The following is a 16,059-nucleotide window of genomic DNA, read 5'->3' on the forward strand; positions in this document are numbered from 1 at the left end:
CAGAGTGGTAGAATATACCATATGAGCGGGATATAAATCAAATAAATAAATAAATAAATAAATAAATAAATAAATAAATGTTTTTCTATGGTTTTTAAAAAGTTTTTTATTGAAATTTTTTAAATCATCTGCACAATATGTATGGCTTTAAAGAGCACTTCGTAAACCAAATTTGACTTCGTTCTGACTTTTTTTGCCCGTAGAAACGCATTAATTAGATTTCAATGCATTCCTATGGGAAAATGCGTTTCACAAAATGAATTTTTCGCAAGACAACATTAACCGCGGAACGAATTAAATTTGTCTTGCAAGGCACCACTGTACATTGATTTGGATTTTAAGATGATTTAACGTGAAGATGTTCATGAAAGGAAGGCTACTGTTCTCTTCCTGCATTTACTAACAACACAGATCCGTTCACATGGCTTAGCAAGGTCCCTCAGTCCCCCAGAAAAGTTTAGGATGAATTGCAGTACACTAACTTTCTCTACGTTTCTTAAACATTGTACCCTTCCTTTAGTTGCAGTGCATCTGGCTTGGTCCTCACGGACAGGGGCAGCTTTCCCCAGCAGCATGAGCAGCTTGACCCAGTAGCTGGTCTTGAAATCACATCTGTGGACCATCTCCCACCTAGCCTTCCATCTTCTGTGGTAGCAGTAGCACCTTCTGGGCCTTGCATGCCTCCTAGTTCATGGCATCCGTGCAACAGTCCTCTCCTGTTTCCCCATCCTCCTTAAATCCAAGTCCTGTCATGGCCACACCTGGGACCCTGAGGCTGTCATCCACCTCCCTCTTTTCAATGCCCCAGTCCACTGGTGAGCTGAGGATAGAGAATCTAGCCATTGCTCTCTGAGAGATGGAGAGCCCGCCATTGTACAATGTGGCATACTCTTGTTTATGATATGATAAGCATTCCTTGCAGGTCCCTGGGGCTTAAAACATATGTTCAACTGTAGTATGTATTACAATTTGCTTAAGGGAGAGTTCTACAAATAGTAGGAATTGTGAAGATACTAAAGAGAGGTTGAATGATGAACACCTCAGGTGTCTGTCAATCTTGCATGGTAGATACAATGGCTTGATACATTTTGTTTTGTTGTAAAGTATTCCAACACTATACCGGACTTTTTCAAAGGTTCTGTAACTTGGGAATTCTACAGTATCTGTTAGACCTTTTTCCTGGAATTGAAAGAGCCCTTGTCCCTTCTATGTGATGCTCCTTTTTATGTGCGTTATGACTGATGTGAAGTCAGATTGTAGGTGTTTAGCAAAGTTGCTATTCTTAATTTGGCTCTTTTATGCAATGTGTAAAGTTTTTATGACTCAGTTACATGAAGAATATAGTTAGAACTACAGTGGTGCCTCGCTTAACGAGCACACCGTTTAACGACGAATCCGCATAGCGATCTATTTTTTTAGATCGCTAATGCGATCGCATTGCGATGTTCTGAATAGGCAAAACATCACATTACGATGATTGGTAAGCGTTTCGCTTACCGATCTTCGCATTGCAATGTTTTTTTAAACCGCTGATTGGTGGTTCCAAAATGGCCACTGTGCACCCAAAATGACCACCGCAACCATTTTTGCGCCCTGCCCTCGCTTACCGAGGGCACGAAAATGGCGGTGCTATGGAGGAACTTCGCTGAACGGTGAGTTTGGGAGCCATAGGAACGCATTAAACGAAATTTAATGCGTTCTTATGGCTTTTTCCGTTCCATTAGCAATGTTTCTGCATAGCGACGATTAATCCGGAACAGATTAATGTCGCTATGCGGGGCACCACTGTACATATACATTGTAATAATGTTAATTTGTGTTCCTTAAATATATTGATAAAGTGTTTCTACTCTGTTTTAATTGTGTAGCAATGTGTAGCCTGCATAATTAATTTGCAAACTGCCCAGAAATTTCTTTTAAGACCAGTTTCAAAATATCAGTTGGCAACCCTGTAATAAGACATAGCAGTTTCCTATGTGAAGGAAGGGGTGTGCATCCAGTGGAGTACTTCTGATAAAAGAAGGTACTGTACTTATATCTAGAGTGTCGCCATCTCTTTTATAGTTCCAAAGGCTCTCTACTAAAACTTCAGTGTAGATATTTTGAATGAGAACTCCTTACTTCTGTTTTGCAAGAATTGAGACAGTGTCTTTGTTCCACAATCAGAACTTTGTTTATGAATTTCTGAAGCTAACCCAATGGAATCCACAAAACAGATCTCATATTAAAAATGAGAACCAGTTTTCTTCACTGAAAAATAGACGTTTCTTAATTCTGTTTCCTGATATGATTGAGAAACATAATATTATTAACTCTATTGAAGAAATACTGGAATGTGTGGGTGGATTATGGGTAGAATAGTCTTGGTTACTGCAGTTCTCAGGACTGATTATGTTATTGAATACATTCATTTCCCCTACTGAAAAGTTGCTAAAAGTTAGGAACATACCAGATAGCATCAGATGCCAATTTTTAACAAAAGTATTTTTGATTTATTTATTTATTTATTTATTTATTTTATTTATATCCCGCCTATCTGGTCGGTTAAGACCACTCTAGGCGGCTAACAGCATAAAATAGTATAAAAAATTTTAAATAGAAGAAACCTTAGGAGAGGGAGGAAACAATAGGAGAGAGAGAGGAGAGGGCATCAGGAATTGTCTGGAGGGAAGGCCTGCCGAAACATCCATGTTTTTAGTTGATTTTTAAAGATACCCAGCGAGGGTGCCATGCGAATCTCAGGAGGTAGGTTGTTCCAAAGGCGAGGAGCCACCGCCGAGAAGACCCGATTTCTTGTCTTTAACTTCCGGGCCTCCCTCAGCGTTAGGCTCCTCAGCCTCACCTCCTGGCTCGCATGAGTGACACGGGTAGATCTTGGTGGGAGTAGGCGTTCCGCCAAGTATCGAGGCCCTAAACCATTTAGGGCTTTGTACGTAAGCATCAGCACTTTGAAGTCGATGCGGAACCGGATGGGCAGCCAATGCAATGCAGCCAGAGTGGGTGAAATATGTTGGTCTTTTTTCACTCCACTAAGTAGTCTGGCTGCCGCATTCTGCACCACCTGTAGTTTCCGCAGCAGCCTCAAAGGTAGCCCCACGTATAGCGTATTACAGTGGTCTAATCGTGAGATTACAAGCGCATGCACCAAGGTAGTGAGCGCCTCAACATCAAGGTAGGACCGCAGCTGGACTATCCGCCTAAGGTGAAAAAAGGTGGAACAGACCACAGACGCCACCTGAGATTCCATAGTGAGTGCCGGGTCCAGATGGATCCCCAAGCTGCGGACCCCATCCTTGGCGGGCAGAGTCACCCCCCCAAAAGAGAGGGAGTTTCCCAAATCCCCAACTGTGCGGGCGCCCACCCTCAGTACCTCCGTCTTGTCCGGGTTCAGCCTCAGCCGTTCTCCTGCATCCACTGCAGTACAGTCCCCAGGCAGCGCTGAAGGGACAGAACGGCATCTCCTGCAATTGGTGAAAAGGAGATGTAGAGCTGAGTGTCATCGGCATACTGATGACACAAAGCTCCACACCCCCTGATGACCCCACCCAGCGGCCTCATGTAGATGTTGAACAGCATTGGGGAGATAATCGACCCCTGTGGAACCCCACAATTGAGACTCCACAGGGCTGAGACACTCTCCTCAAGCTGCACTCCTCCAAGAAGGAACGGAGCCAGGCCAGTGCCAGGCCGCCGATTCCCAGCTCAGAGAGCCTCCCCAGGAGGATACCGTGGTCAATGCTATCAAAGGCCACTGAGATGTCGAGGAGGACCAGCAGAGACACTTTGCCCCTGTCAGCCTCCCTCAACAGGTCATCACACAGGGCGACCAATGCCGTTTCTGTAGCATGGCGCGGCCTGAAGCCTGACTGAAATGGGTCCAGGGTGTCTGTTTCATCCAAGTGTGCCTGGAGCTGGTCAGCCACCACCCTCTCAACCACTTTGCTTAAGAAAGAAACATTGGCGACGGGCCTATAGTTGCCAATTTCATCTGTCTCCAAATTAGGTTTCTTTCTGATGGGCCTAATGAGTGTCTCCTTTAGGGCAGATGGAAACCTGATTATGTTGTTCTTATGTGCCATCAGGTTGTTTCCAATCTAGGGTGACTCTTTTAGAATTTTTTAGGTATTTGAAGTATCCAAGGAATAGTCCATCCCTTGTGATAGCTTGTAGTTTATTCCCCTGTGAGTGTCCTTGGCTGAGCAGGGATTTGAACCCAGCTCATCTGAGTCCTAGTCTGATACTCTCTTCAGTAGGCTACACTACAGTGGGGTCTCGACTTACGAACTTAATCCGTATTGGAAGGTGGTTCTTAGGTCGAAATGTTCGTAGGTTGAATCTGCATTTCCCATAGGAATGCATTGAAAACCATTTAATCTGTATCTGCTCTTTTCTGTCCATAGAAACTAATGGGAAGCTGCTATTCCGCCTTCTGCCACTAGAGGGGGATATTTTTTCTTTTTCTTTTTCCCCTTAGGTTCAGGAAACGAGGAGGAAGGTAGGGAACAGTTTGCAAAGCACTTTAGAAATCTTTTTTTTTTCCAACGAAGCCAATTTTAAATCATGTTTTAAAGCATGTTGTGCTGATAGGCGGGGAGAGGATGGTGCAGGAGCAGGGGGGAAAGCACAAAATGGCTGCCAGGCTCCCTTCTGTTGTGGGCTTTTAGCTGTTTTCTGCTCTTTTTCCTGCTGTTTGGGGGCTACCAAGGCCTGGTAAGTGACTTTCTTTTATTTATTTTTAAGTTTCTGACCCTTTTTTCCTCTCCAGAAGCCTCTAAGGGGAGGGAGGGGGCACTTTTTTCTTGTTCGTAACTCGAGGGAAGTTCGTATGTCGAGTCCTTATTTCCCCTATAGGCCAGGTTCGTAAGTTGAATTGTTCGCAGGTAGGGTCGTTCGTAAGTCGAGACCCCACTGTACCTCTCATTATATGGATATAAACTGTTATAAATAAGTTTTAGCTACAGCTTGATACTTGCTGATACAACTAAAGATGTGCTTGGGTAGCATGGATTAAATACTACGTAGACTTTATGCGATAATATTATGATAGTTGTGTCCTTGCGGAATTTTACAGTGGCACATTTGTCATCTTGATAAATTGTGCAGAAGCAAAATGAGTTCCTTTCTTTATGTCCCATGTAGATTATATGCTCAGTCCTGATAGTGATTCATAGTTTAATAAGCTGAATGTTACTGTGGAAAATAAGTTTGCAACGGCAAACTCTTGACTCTCTAGAAATGAGTAATAGCATAACTCCTGGTGTGTTTTTCAAAATATTAGGAATTGTTGCTTTAAGGCCAGTTGTTGCTCTCAACTGGAGTTGGCCTATTGAGTCAGTAGATTTTACATAAGCATTGACTCGGGAGATGAACAGCAGAAGTTTTCATTTCATATTCTTGTCTTTTCAGGAACTGCCTCTTCCATTTTGGATTTTTTTTTTTCTGTGCACTGGCCCTTTTGTCACAAAGGGATGTTTCTTTCCGTTCATTTTTCTGCATTTGGAGGGAAAGGAGCGGGGTTGGCTGGGCACAGGTGTGCTTGGCATTGGTGGGAAGGAAGGCAAAGAATGGAGCTCCCTGCTCATCTATTCCAGCAGCCTGGTCCTTCCAAGGCCACGGATCAGTACCAGTCTGCAGGCTGGGGGTTGGGGACCCTTGCTGTAAAGCATCTTGACTAGTGCTGTTAGTGTTGTCAGCATTCAGGCTGACCTTCGCTATATAAATCACTTTTCCTATTGCCACACAGGCAAAATAACATAATTTATTTATTTATTTAGTTATTTTATTTTTACCCCGCCCCTCTAGACCATGTTTTGGCAATATTGGGCCATATCCTGGTGTTTTGAATCATGGATACAGAAGCACAATATCCCACATTCATAAACCCAGAGGTTTTTATTAAGAATTAAATTATAGAACAGTTCTTATATCTGCAAAAACATCACATTGTTTCTGTACAGGTACAGGAAAATCTATGTGGAGAAGTGTAACCTGCAATGTATTAAAATGATTTGAATTTGTTTTGGTGCAACTTGCAAGTAAAGACAATTGTAATAAAAATGTAAATTTTGTACAGGGAAGAAATCATGTGAAATGACAGCTTTTAACAGATGACACATTATATTCATATCTTGCCACAATACTGAGTTCAGCCACTTTTTTTCTTAAATGTATGAATAAATATTCTATGCATATTCGTGGTCAATGAGAAGTAAAGAACTTATTATTTAAAATCCTTTTTATCTTTTCTTTTTTAGGTTCAGCACTTCAAGACAAACACTAATGTGGATTCCAGACTCTTTCTTTTCAAGGTACTTTGCAGCTTGATCCTATACATCCTAAATTCAAAGAGACCAGTAAATATGCACAGAGCTGCAACCTTTATCAAATAATTATTATTACTAACATTGAGACCGTGTTGCAGGTCTTTCAAAGTTTCAAATAATCTATCGCTTTTCGGCATTGTGTTCTTTCACTGAGTATTGCAGACAAGGTTCCTAACAGTGATTTTAAGATGTTGTTTTCACTCTTTTGAAATTGTCCTTTTCTCAGCTAGAACGTGAAATAATTTACTGTTTCACACGTTTGTTTCAAGTTCAGTTTCCTTCTCCAAGCGTGAAATTTTCAGCTGCTTTTCTGAAATATGTTCCTCCAATTTTTGCAAATATTTTGTCATAATCTAAAATGATTTGGAATAAGATTTAGCATATTTCTCTAATACTTCTGGTTGTTTAGTAAATAACAAGACTATAACATATAGGCAAAGCTCTGTTCTAATTAGTTTCATACGTATGTTTGAATTATCTACAGTACAGATGTTAATATGGCTATAACAGGAACTATGTGATTTTTTTCTAATTTAATAAAACCCATAGTTATGTGCGAAGCTCTATTGGAAGAGACAAATAACAGTATTTTGCAGGTAGGAAAGATATTGAGCTACACATGCAACTGTAGTCAGTTGTCTCCATTGCAAATTATAGACTATTGGTCCAGTATGCTGTTAAATTTTTTTCATGTGTGGAATGGAAGTCACAGAATGAGCCTTTTCACATGGCTGGCATGTGACTCGCACTTAATCAAATAATTATGCTCACCCCTATACCTGCTGTTCTACGTGCACAATATCCAACAGAATATTGGCCTTGGTTGTCTTTCTGGCTTTCATATTTATCACTAGATTGCTCCATTTTTGAGGCTTCGCTGCTTATTTGAAATATTTTTTTTCCTCATGATCCACTGTACCATTTCATCCTTGGAAAGCACGTATTTATTTCCTGTTAGCTTAAAAGGTCATTATTGACATTCTAAAGTTTTTGTTCTAGCATAGACTACCCAATTTCATGGGACTTTCAGATGTGTATGCAACTTGAATAAGTTTCTATATGATGGGACAAAATATGTTCTCATCAAGCATTGTGAACTGAAATATATTTTCCCAAACTTATCAATGCAATGTGAGAGTTGAATACATGTTTTCTTAGCAAGTGTATTTTCCGACAGCTGTAATATTTCTGTGAAAGTACCTACAGGGGTATGGCCAGAGGACCTGTAGAGCAGTGGTTCTTAATGTGGGCAATAATGCCCCCCAGGGGGCGATTTCATTTTTCAGGGGGGCGGTAGAACGAAAAGGGGCGGTGTGGGGGTGTTGGAGCAGAAGGGGGGCGGTAGGGGGTGCTGGAGCAAGCCAAGCCTGTGAAGATGGCTGCAGCCTTTTTAGAGGGCATGAATATATATTTTCCTCCAATTTTAATTTAGTTTCAGACTTTTTGTCTTGAAATTTTTAGCTCCTGCATTTGTTTTTATGCCCTTTTTATATTTCTTTTTGAGTCTTAAAATTCACTTGCAACTAAATCATTAAATGTTACTTTTTGGGGGGCATTTCATTTTCTTGGAATTTAATTTTGTTTTCAGGGGTCATTGGATTTAAGCATCTTAAATAAATAAATAAATAAATAAATAAATAAATAAATAAATAAATAAATAAATAAATAAATAAATAAATAAATAAATAAATAAATAAATAAAAGATATCATCACCGCAGGGAGGGGGGCGATGATAACTTCCTCAATGGCTCAAGGGGGCGTTTCTTTCAAAAAGGTTAAGAACCACTGCTGTAGAGTAAGGAAAAAAGAGGTGTTCTTAATCACTCTCTTTTACTATTTTTTCTCTAAATTTGCTAGCATAAGAATTATGATGGAAATATGACATCTAAGCATGTTCTCTCTCTTTCCTCCTTGTCTCCTGCTGTAACTTGGGGTTTTGGGACTCTCTCTGTATATAAAAGCACATACATGCAGAACTGAATGTGTCTTTGGTGCATGAAATAGAGTTCACATTCGTGGAACAGGGCTTGATGTCCACCACATTCCCTCTGCAACCCCACCTTCCAAAAATCTGTTTTGAGGGCTAAAGGGACTCTTGCGAATGATATAGTGGTTCAGAGAAGTACCTGTGTTAGTCTGTGCAGGCATATCAAACAAGAACAAAAGAAAAAAAAATTAAAACATTGTGGCACCCTAATGACTAACTAGTGTATTTCCATGTGAACTTTTATGGATCAGGTATCTGAAAAAGAAGACTTGATCCGCAAAAGCTCACATTGAAATGTAATAGTGTTTAAGATGCCACAATGTTTTATTTGTTTTTCTTGGGAGTGATGTGGGGGTTGCAGAGGGATGGGGTTGTAAAAATCATCTTCTCCTGGTATCCAAACAATTGACTTATCATCCAACGTTGCTCTTTCTCTTTGTCTCTTTTTTTCCTCATCTCTTCTTGTCATATTTGACTATAATACAGATTTGTTTGTTTCCAGTTTGCTAAGTGGAAGAATTTCAACACTGAAAGATGAAACTGGTGCTGTGAGTATTTTGTTTTCCAATATTCTAGGACGTGATAACCAATTTTTACATTAGGGTTAACAAAATGAACTTGTTGAAAACAAGATGATTCATATGAACATAACTGCAAAAACTTTATAATCAGAGTGGTCACAAGACCAGATAGGCGGGGTATAAATGGAATGAATGAATGAATGAATGAATGAATGAATGAATGAATGAATGAATGAATAAATGAATAAATAAATAAATAAATAAATAAATAAATAAATAAATAAATAAATAAATAAATAAATAAATAAATAGTAAATGAATGTGAAATAAAGATTGTGGTAATATAAGATCCTATTTGACAATTCTGCTTAAGAGGGGTAGTTGAACTATACAATTAGAATGTGACTTATTCCTCAAAGGACAGTACTTCCAGATAGGAGAAACCACACAAAACAGTTGTAAGAAAAAAAAGTAAATTGAGTCAAGTTGGAAGAATGCTTGCCACACAAAAGGGTGCTTCATATGATTTGTTCACAAAGTTTTCAATGGTCACTGACTGTTTTGTGAAGTATATGAAACAACTATTGGAGAACTTTACATATTCTCTTGAAAACCAGCCTGATCTGTCTGAACACATGACAGTGTGCACAGAATCACGTTTTTTATATCAGGTTAGTGGAGAATTTCTGAGGGAAAAGAAGCTTTATTTCTAATGCTCCTAGGCAATAAAGGCTAACAAAACATCTGTTCTTCATTGGTTAGTTAAGAATGGAGAGAATCTACTTTCAGTCTTGTAATATTAATTGTGTGCTGACAGGTCAATTCTTACTTATGGTGACTTTTTCCAGGGTTTTCTAGGTAGAGAACACACAGAAGTGGTTTATCATTTCCTTCTGGGACCACCCTGGGACTGCACAGCTTCCCCATTACTACACAGGGAGGCTCTTCTGTCAGGAGGCACAGTGGGAAATTGAATTCCCACCCTCTGCAGTCAGATGACTAAACCACTGAGCAATCCAGCATTCTCAGTGGCAGTGTATGAGATTTGTCGTCGAAATCATGGGACTTCAAAATGCTTAGTTTTGGCACTATTATACCCTGTATCCATTATAAAACCATAATAAAATTTTTAAACATCTATCATTACTAAATTAAAGACTTTTTATGACTTTGATAATTTTCAAATTACAACTACATCTTCCACATAAATGCTTATGAAAATCATCCCTATATTCAGTCTAGTACAACTCAGTCTTATATTTATGAATATTTTGTTATGATACAGGGCTTAATAGTGCCTTAAAAAAGAAGCATTTTGAGGTCCCATGAGTTCAGCAATAAACCTAAACATAAGCCTTCACAAATACATTACATCAGAAAATTTCATTATGGTGACAGATTCATGCATCTATTCTCAGACATATAAACAAAGCTATTAAATGGGCTCTCATTCCTTTGTAGATATTTATTGATAGAGATCCTGCAGCGTTTGCACCTATTTTAAATTTTCTCCGAACAAAGGAATTAGATTTGCGGTAAGAAATTCTAAGACAATTTACATTACCTTTAAGAAGAGCTCTGTGAAATTAGCTCTCATTTTGTTACCATTGTAGCTGACCAGCTGCTTATAAGAAGTACACAAACAAGATATGAGTGACATACCTGCTCATGTTATAAGAATGTAGTGCCTTGTATTTCACAGAATAATGAAACCAGACAACTTCTGCAGATGTTCTAAATGATTGATTGGATTTAAACAGAATATATTGAAGTTCCTTTAAGCCTTTATAGAATGCTTAGATCACCCTTAAGGGTGTGTGTGTAGATCTTTGCATATTATAACATTTACGAAAAACTTTGTAACTCAGTATAGCGCCTCAGGTCTCAAACATGAGTCAGCTATATAGTCTTTGAGGCAGACTCCAGTCCGTCTTTGTACCCAGAAAATAACTTCTAGAAGACTGGGAAGTCCTCAGGAATAGATTTTCAGGTATCAACAGGAAGCAGTGTAGGGGACCACCAGTTCAATATTGGATTTATTGGCCAAACTGTTTTCAAAGTGTAGAGGTTCAGTTTAGCAAGTCAGATTCAGTATCTTTCCTTATGGCTTAAATGTAATGTAAATTTATGTAATTGTTTCTTTTTATCACTAGTACATGAAGTTATTTCTATTCACAGTATTTTTAATGATTTGAGAATGGATGTTCTGATAAATTTGGATTTAATTACTCTTGTTTAGAATTCTAAGTTAAATGATAAAATCAAATGGTGAAAAATGCTGCTCATACTTTCTACTTTTTTGCAGAGGAGTAAGCATTAATGTACTTAGGCACGAAGCAGAATTTTATGGAATCACACCTTTAGGTAAATATAGTTCTTCAGGTATTCACACTAGTCTGAATTTGATGAACCAGTGTGGTGGTGAAATGAAAAAAAACTCATGCATAGTTGCAGTCTCTCTCTTTATATAGGGTAAATTCCTGTAAATAGTGTTGATATTGAGTTCTCAACTAAGAACATTAGGTTTGGCATTCTAGGGGAAAAGAAGCAAACGTGGAGTAAATTCCCTTGCTTTCCTTTGCTAATTTAACTGTAGGGGAATGGGACTTCTTGGCATTGGTTGCCAGTTAGGGATCAACATTTCCAACTCTGAGAAGTCATCTGGACTAATGATACACAAACACACATAGATTTTCTCAGATGGTTTCTGGGGTGGAAATGGCAGCCACAGGGGAGAGCTCTCTTTGTTGCCATGCTTACAAACATATATCTGATTTGACTGTGGTGTGTAGAAAGAGATGTATAGAATGTGGGTAGGGTCTTTTGGGTTGGAGCATCCAGTTTGTAGAACTGCCTCTCAAGAGATTTTTAGGCAGATAGTGAATAACCTTTGGGGGGAAAAAACACCTTCATTTCATTTCTTATCTACTTGTGTATTTTGTATGTTTTTTTTAAATAGTTTGGTTTTATAATTTTATTAATTGATGTTTTAGCTCTGTAAACCAACTTGCTGATCTTTCTGGGGGCCAAAGGCTCTTTTCAGTTGGCAGGAATAGGGAGGAATATTTGAAGTCACCCCTGAAATGAATTCAGGTTACGTCTAAGCTGATTTTTGAAATGTAGTCCTGCTACCTTGAAGGAAAACTAAAGAGAATATAGCTCATTGTGAATTCTCTTATGTTACATTGTGTGGAGTTTGTTTTGAGTACATGTTATTTCTTTTTAGTAAGAAGACTTCTTTTATGTGAAGAGCTGGAGCGTTCATCTTGTGGCAGTGTCCTCTTTCATGGATATCTTCCACCTCCAGGTGGTTAACATATGTTTATTCATCTTAGGAACAAGAAGGAACTTTTCACAATTCTGTAGTTTTCCAGTTGTATAATGTGGCTAGCCAGACTTAGGCTTTTGCTTTACATAAAGAAACAAATGATTTGTGTATTTGCAGTATGTCAGTAACTACTACACAATTAAGGTTAAGGCCTTATCAGGATTCTTTTTCAAATTATTCTGTTCTACCTTCTTTTTCTTAGTTCTGTACACAGTTTGCTGAGAATCTCACAACCATGTGAGTGAGTGTATAATTGCAAAAGCAAACCAAGCAAAGTGTGCTGTTGATGTACAACCCCATAGCGTTTAAAGCACTCTCTGGTTTACAATTTAATTATGCAAGCTACATCCCACCCACCCATCCCCGCAAACTAGGTACTCATTTACTGACCTCAGAAGAATGGAAGGTTGAGTTCAGGAAGATTGAATAGAAGGTTGAGTGCAGCCTCGAGCAGGCTACCTGGGATTGAACCTGGGTTCTGAGCTTAGTTTGGGCTGCAGTACTTCAGTTTAACCACTGGGACACAAGGCTCCTTGCAAAGATAAATTATATTGCATACTACATTTCATGCAGAGTTGAGTAACTTAAGGCCTTCTAAGTGAAGTTGGGCAGAACCTCTTGTAGTCGCTCACCACTGACTGATCTCTAGAACTAGTGGCAATTGCTGTCCCAACAACAGCTGGAGGGTCACAAGTTGCCCAGCTCTGTTCTAATTAGTTGCTGACCTTTGCAGTGAGGTCATTTACAAAAGCGTATTGTAGGTGTATTGTTGGCTTGATGCTATGTGAGTATACACATAAATTTTACAATAGATAGTGGTATTTTGATGGAAAGCTCTAGACTGCATCTTGAGAGCTATATCACTTTCACTGAGGTTTGGGTAACCCATTGAAGTGGCTTGGGATGGAATATGTTGAGCTGTCAGGTGGGGAAGAACATTGGTTGGCAACACCTTGGCATAATAGAATTGTACTCATGCAAAACTCTGCCAATTTTGGAAATTTTCCTTTTCCCATTACTCCATGCCACCCTGTAATGTCCCAGTGCTCAGAAGAGAGTTTTTAATCATGAGAAAAGGGGTTAGAATGTTTCTTTTCATGAACATTCTTCCACTCACAGTTCACAGGTTGCTGTGTTATATGTTCTTTTGTAAATCATCTAGAGAGTGGCTCACCACTGGATGGGCAGGATATAAGTACAATCATTCAGTTCTTAGATCCAACTTAAGGGAAGGCCAGTAAAAACGAAATTAAATCCATATCTTTTTTTTTTTGTCATAGGCATTCCAAGTCGTAAGATTAGCAGTTCTACAACAGCTTCTACTGATGTTAGAACACCTCAGAATTGCCTTGAAGGGGAAATCCGAGGAGGGAATATGCAGCCTTCACTTGCTGGTCCTGGAGAAGATACAGTTAGGTTAGGTGAGAACAATTATATTTTGTAATGCAAGTAAAATCTTCACAGGAAAGTATCTTATTGTTGTGGGAGGGAGATATGTTGGTTGCAAGGCAAACAAAGAGTGTTGTGAGATCTAAAGATGCATTTTGATATTACTCATGATTTTGCCGAACAACTAAGTAAGTATTCCAATGTAGTGTTTTTAGACAGCTCCAAGCCTGTGCAAAATAAAACTTGCTAGTCTTTTAGATGCCAAAAGACTCTGTTGTTTTATTTTTCAGTTCTAAGTATCCAAAGGTTTCTAGAATAAGGATGGACATTTCATTGACATACCTATTCCTGAAAGTTGTGATGTGTTAAGAGAGTTGGTTGAGGAGTAATCTTTCATTGCAGTCACTATATAGAATATACAGATATATAAATCAGAGGTGGGTTGCAAAATGTGTGTATTTCCCTCATGTTCCCTAGTCCCCAGAAGAATTGGGGAAAATGTTGTGTTTTGCTGCTGTAATTCATTGGCAAACTGCTAACTGTTTGAAAGAACCTCATTAAGGCAGAAAGCCTTTTTGTGAGTGTAAATTTGTAGGAGATAAATGGTGCCATACATGTTTTACCCAAGAATAATAAATCAAAATTACCCAACCGTGTTGCACTGGGTTAGTTTCATTTAAAGCCATTAGTTAGATTTGAATGTGAGTGACAACAGTGTTGTCTTGCTATATGCAGAGCTGTGTACATTTCAATCATTTATTTACAACAACTGCGAATGATGTAAACTGATGTGTTTGCATCATTTATTTTGCTTCTGTAAATGACTTTTAAGTATGGCTATGTACTACCAACAGCATCAGAGACATATGTCTTAAAACCAATTGCAACAGGGTTGATATTGTGCTCCTCTTTTCTGTTGTGGGCTTACTGAAAGTTTCTGGTTGGCCATTCTAGGAAAAGAAAACTTCAGTAGGTAGATATTTGGTATACTCACTCTAGTCGTAGGAGGATAGCAGAGGTATAATATTTCTATCTCTTAACACAGGATTAAGGGTTCTTAATTGCTTCTGTTTTTGTACTTGTTCTTCCATGTATATATGCGCACACACATTCTCCTTAATCATGTTATAGTAGCCATAGGTTTGCCTAAGAACAATCTTATTCCGATGTAGTGCTCATAAGCAGGTTCCAGATCTGATAGCTCTTAGGTTAAGAATAAACACTGGTTGACATTAGTACATAAGTGACAACAAGAACAACAAAATGGGCAATGGAAGCAATTTACACAAAAGCAGTGATAAATTGTTTGTGCACAATATTCTCTGGGCCATCTCATTCAATTGTTAAGGAGCAGGAGGTGTTGCTCTACAAGAATATTGGACTTCCTTGCTGCTAGAATTCCCATTTGTCCTCTTTTGAGTTTTGAGATTTTCTTTGGTATTTTCATACTTCTGTCTTGTAGCCTTCATAACTAGGTATGTGTATTACAAAAATTCAGATTGTTATGATGAGAATTGTGTTTAATAGCAACTCCATACTCATAAGACATTTAAGGATTAATAGAACACAAAAGTGCCCTGAGTGCATAAGTGAAATGATAAAAGCAAAAAAGTATTAAAGCAAACAAATTACAAAAAAGACTCATGATAATTTATATTTCACTTAATCTGTGCTTTGTTGTGTTTTTTAAAGGGTTTCCTGTGGATCCGCGGAAAGTTTTGATAGTGGCTGGCCATCATAACTGGATTGTAGCTGCATATGCTCACTTTGCAGTTTGTTATAGGTAAAGACACGATAGAGCTTTCCTTTTGCTTGTTTTATGGGAGAAATGTTTTTCTAAAATATCTGATCAATGTCTTTCAGTGGAGGTATGTCTCTGAAGAGTTTTAAAACAATGTGTAGTGTATTGAAGCAGGTTTGTGGAGTTCATCCACATATGATAGGGGCCCTTTTAAAGAAAAAGGTGGGGTAAAATATATATATTTTAATTAAATCATAGGTCCTGTGAAAATTGGTTACCTTCCATTGTTCAGATATGTTCCACCTGCCTTGTGGTGAATTCTTGCAGGAATTTTTTTTCATATGGATTTGCAAAAAGCTCTAAAACATCTGTGAAGAGAAAGTCCATTGTACTGGATCCATTGCAGATTATTAGTGGAACAAATATTTTATAAAAATATTTTAAAGAACTACTGTACAGAAGAAACGCTAATACAGTGGTGCCTCGCTTAACGATGTTAATTGGTTCCCAAAAAAACATTGCTATGGGAAAACATTGCTAAGCGAAACACCATTTCCCATAGGAATGCATTGAAAACTTGTTAATCTGTTCCAATGGGAACGGATTACCGTCCTTAAGCGAAAATCGCCATAGGAAACATCGCTAAGCGATAAAATGTTTCCCCCATTGGAATGCATTGAAGCCTATTCAGTGCATTCCAATAGTTTTGCAATGTCCGTTTTCGCTATTTTTAAAGTGTCTTACAATGTTCAAAAACGGTTTTAAATGC

The 16,059-nt window shown here is 38.5% G+C and overlaps 1 protein-coding gene across 2 annotated transcripts in view; it reads left to right on the top strand.

Moving 5' to 3' along the window:
- KCTD3 (potassium channel tetramerization domain containing 3) overlaps positions 1-16,059 on the top strand; it is a 58,653-nt gene that overhangs the window by 12,985 nt on the left and 29,609 nt on the right. Inside the window, exons 2-8 of one of the 2 annotated variants that reach the window (XM_078382957.1) lie at positions 6,255-6,308; positions 8,814-8,859; positions 10,294-10,367; positions 11,138-11,196; positions 12,059-12,139; positions 13,441-13,581; positions 15,242-15,332. In XM_078382957.1, coding sequence (XP_078239083.1) covers positions 6,255-6,308; positions 8,814-8,859; positions 10,294-10,367; positions 11,138-11,196; positions 12,059-12,139; positions 13,441-13,581; positions 15,242-15,332 — 546 coding nt within the window. The remainder of the gene's footprint in view (positions 1-6,254; positions 6,309-8,813; positions 8,860-10,293; positions 10,368-11,137; positions 11,197-12,058; positions 12,140-13,440; positions 13,582-15,241; positions 15,333-16,059) is intronic. The other variant, XM_078382958.1, reaches the window with a different exon arrangement.

The sequence above is a fragment of the Pogona vitticeps genome, chromosome 1 (assembly GCF_051106095.1).
Source record: "Pogona vitticeps strain Pit_001003342236 chromosome 1, PviZW2.1, whole genome shotgun sequence".
Taxonomy (NCBI): Eukaryota; Metazoa; Chordata; class Lepidosauria; order Squamata; family Agamidae; genus Pogona; species Pogona vitticeps.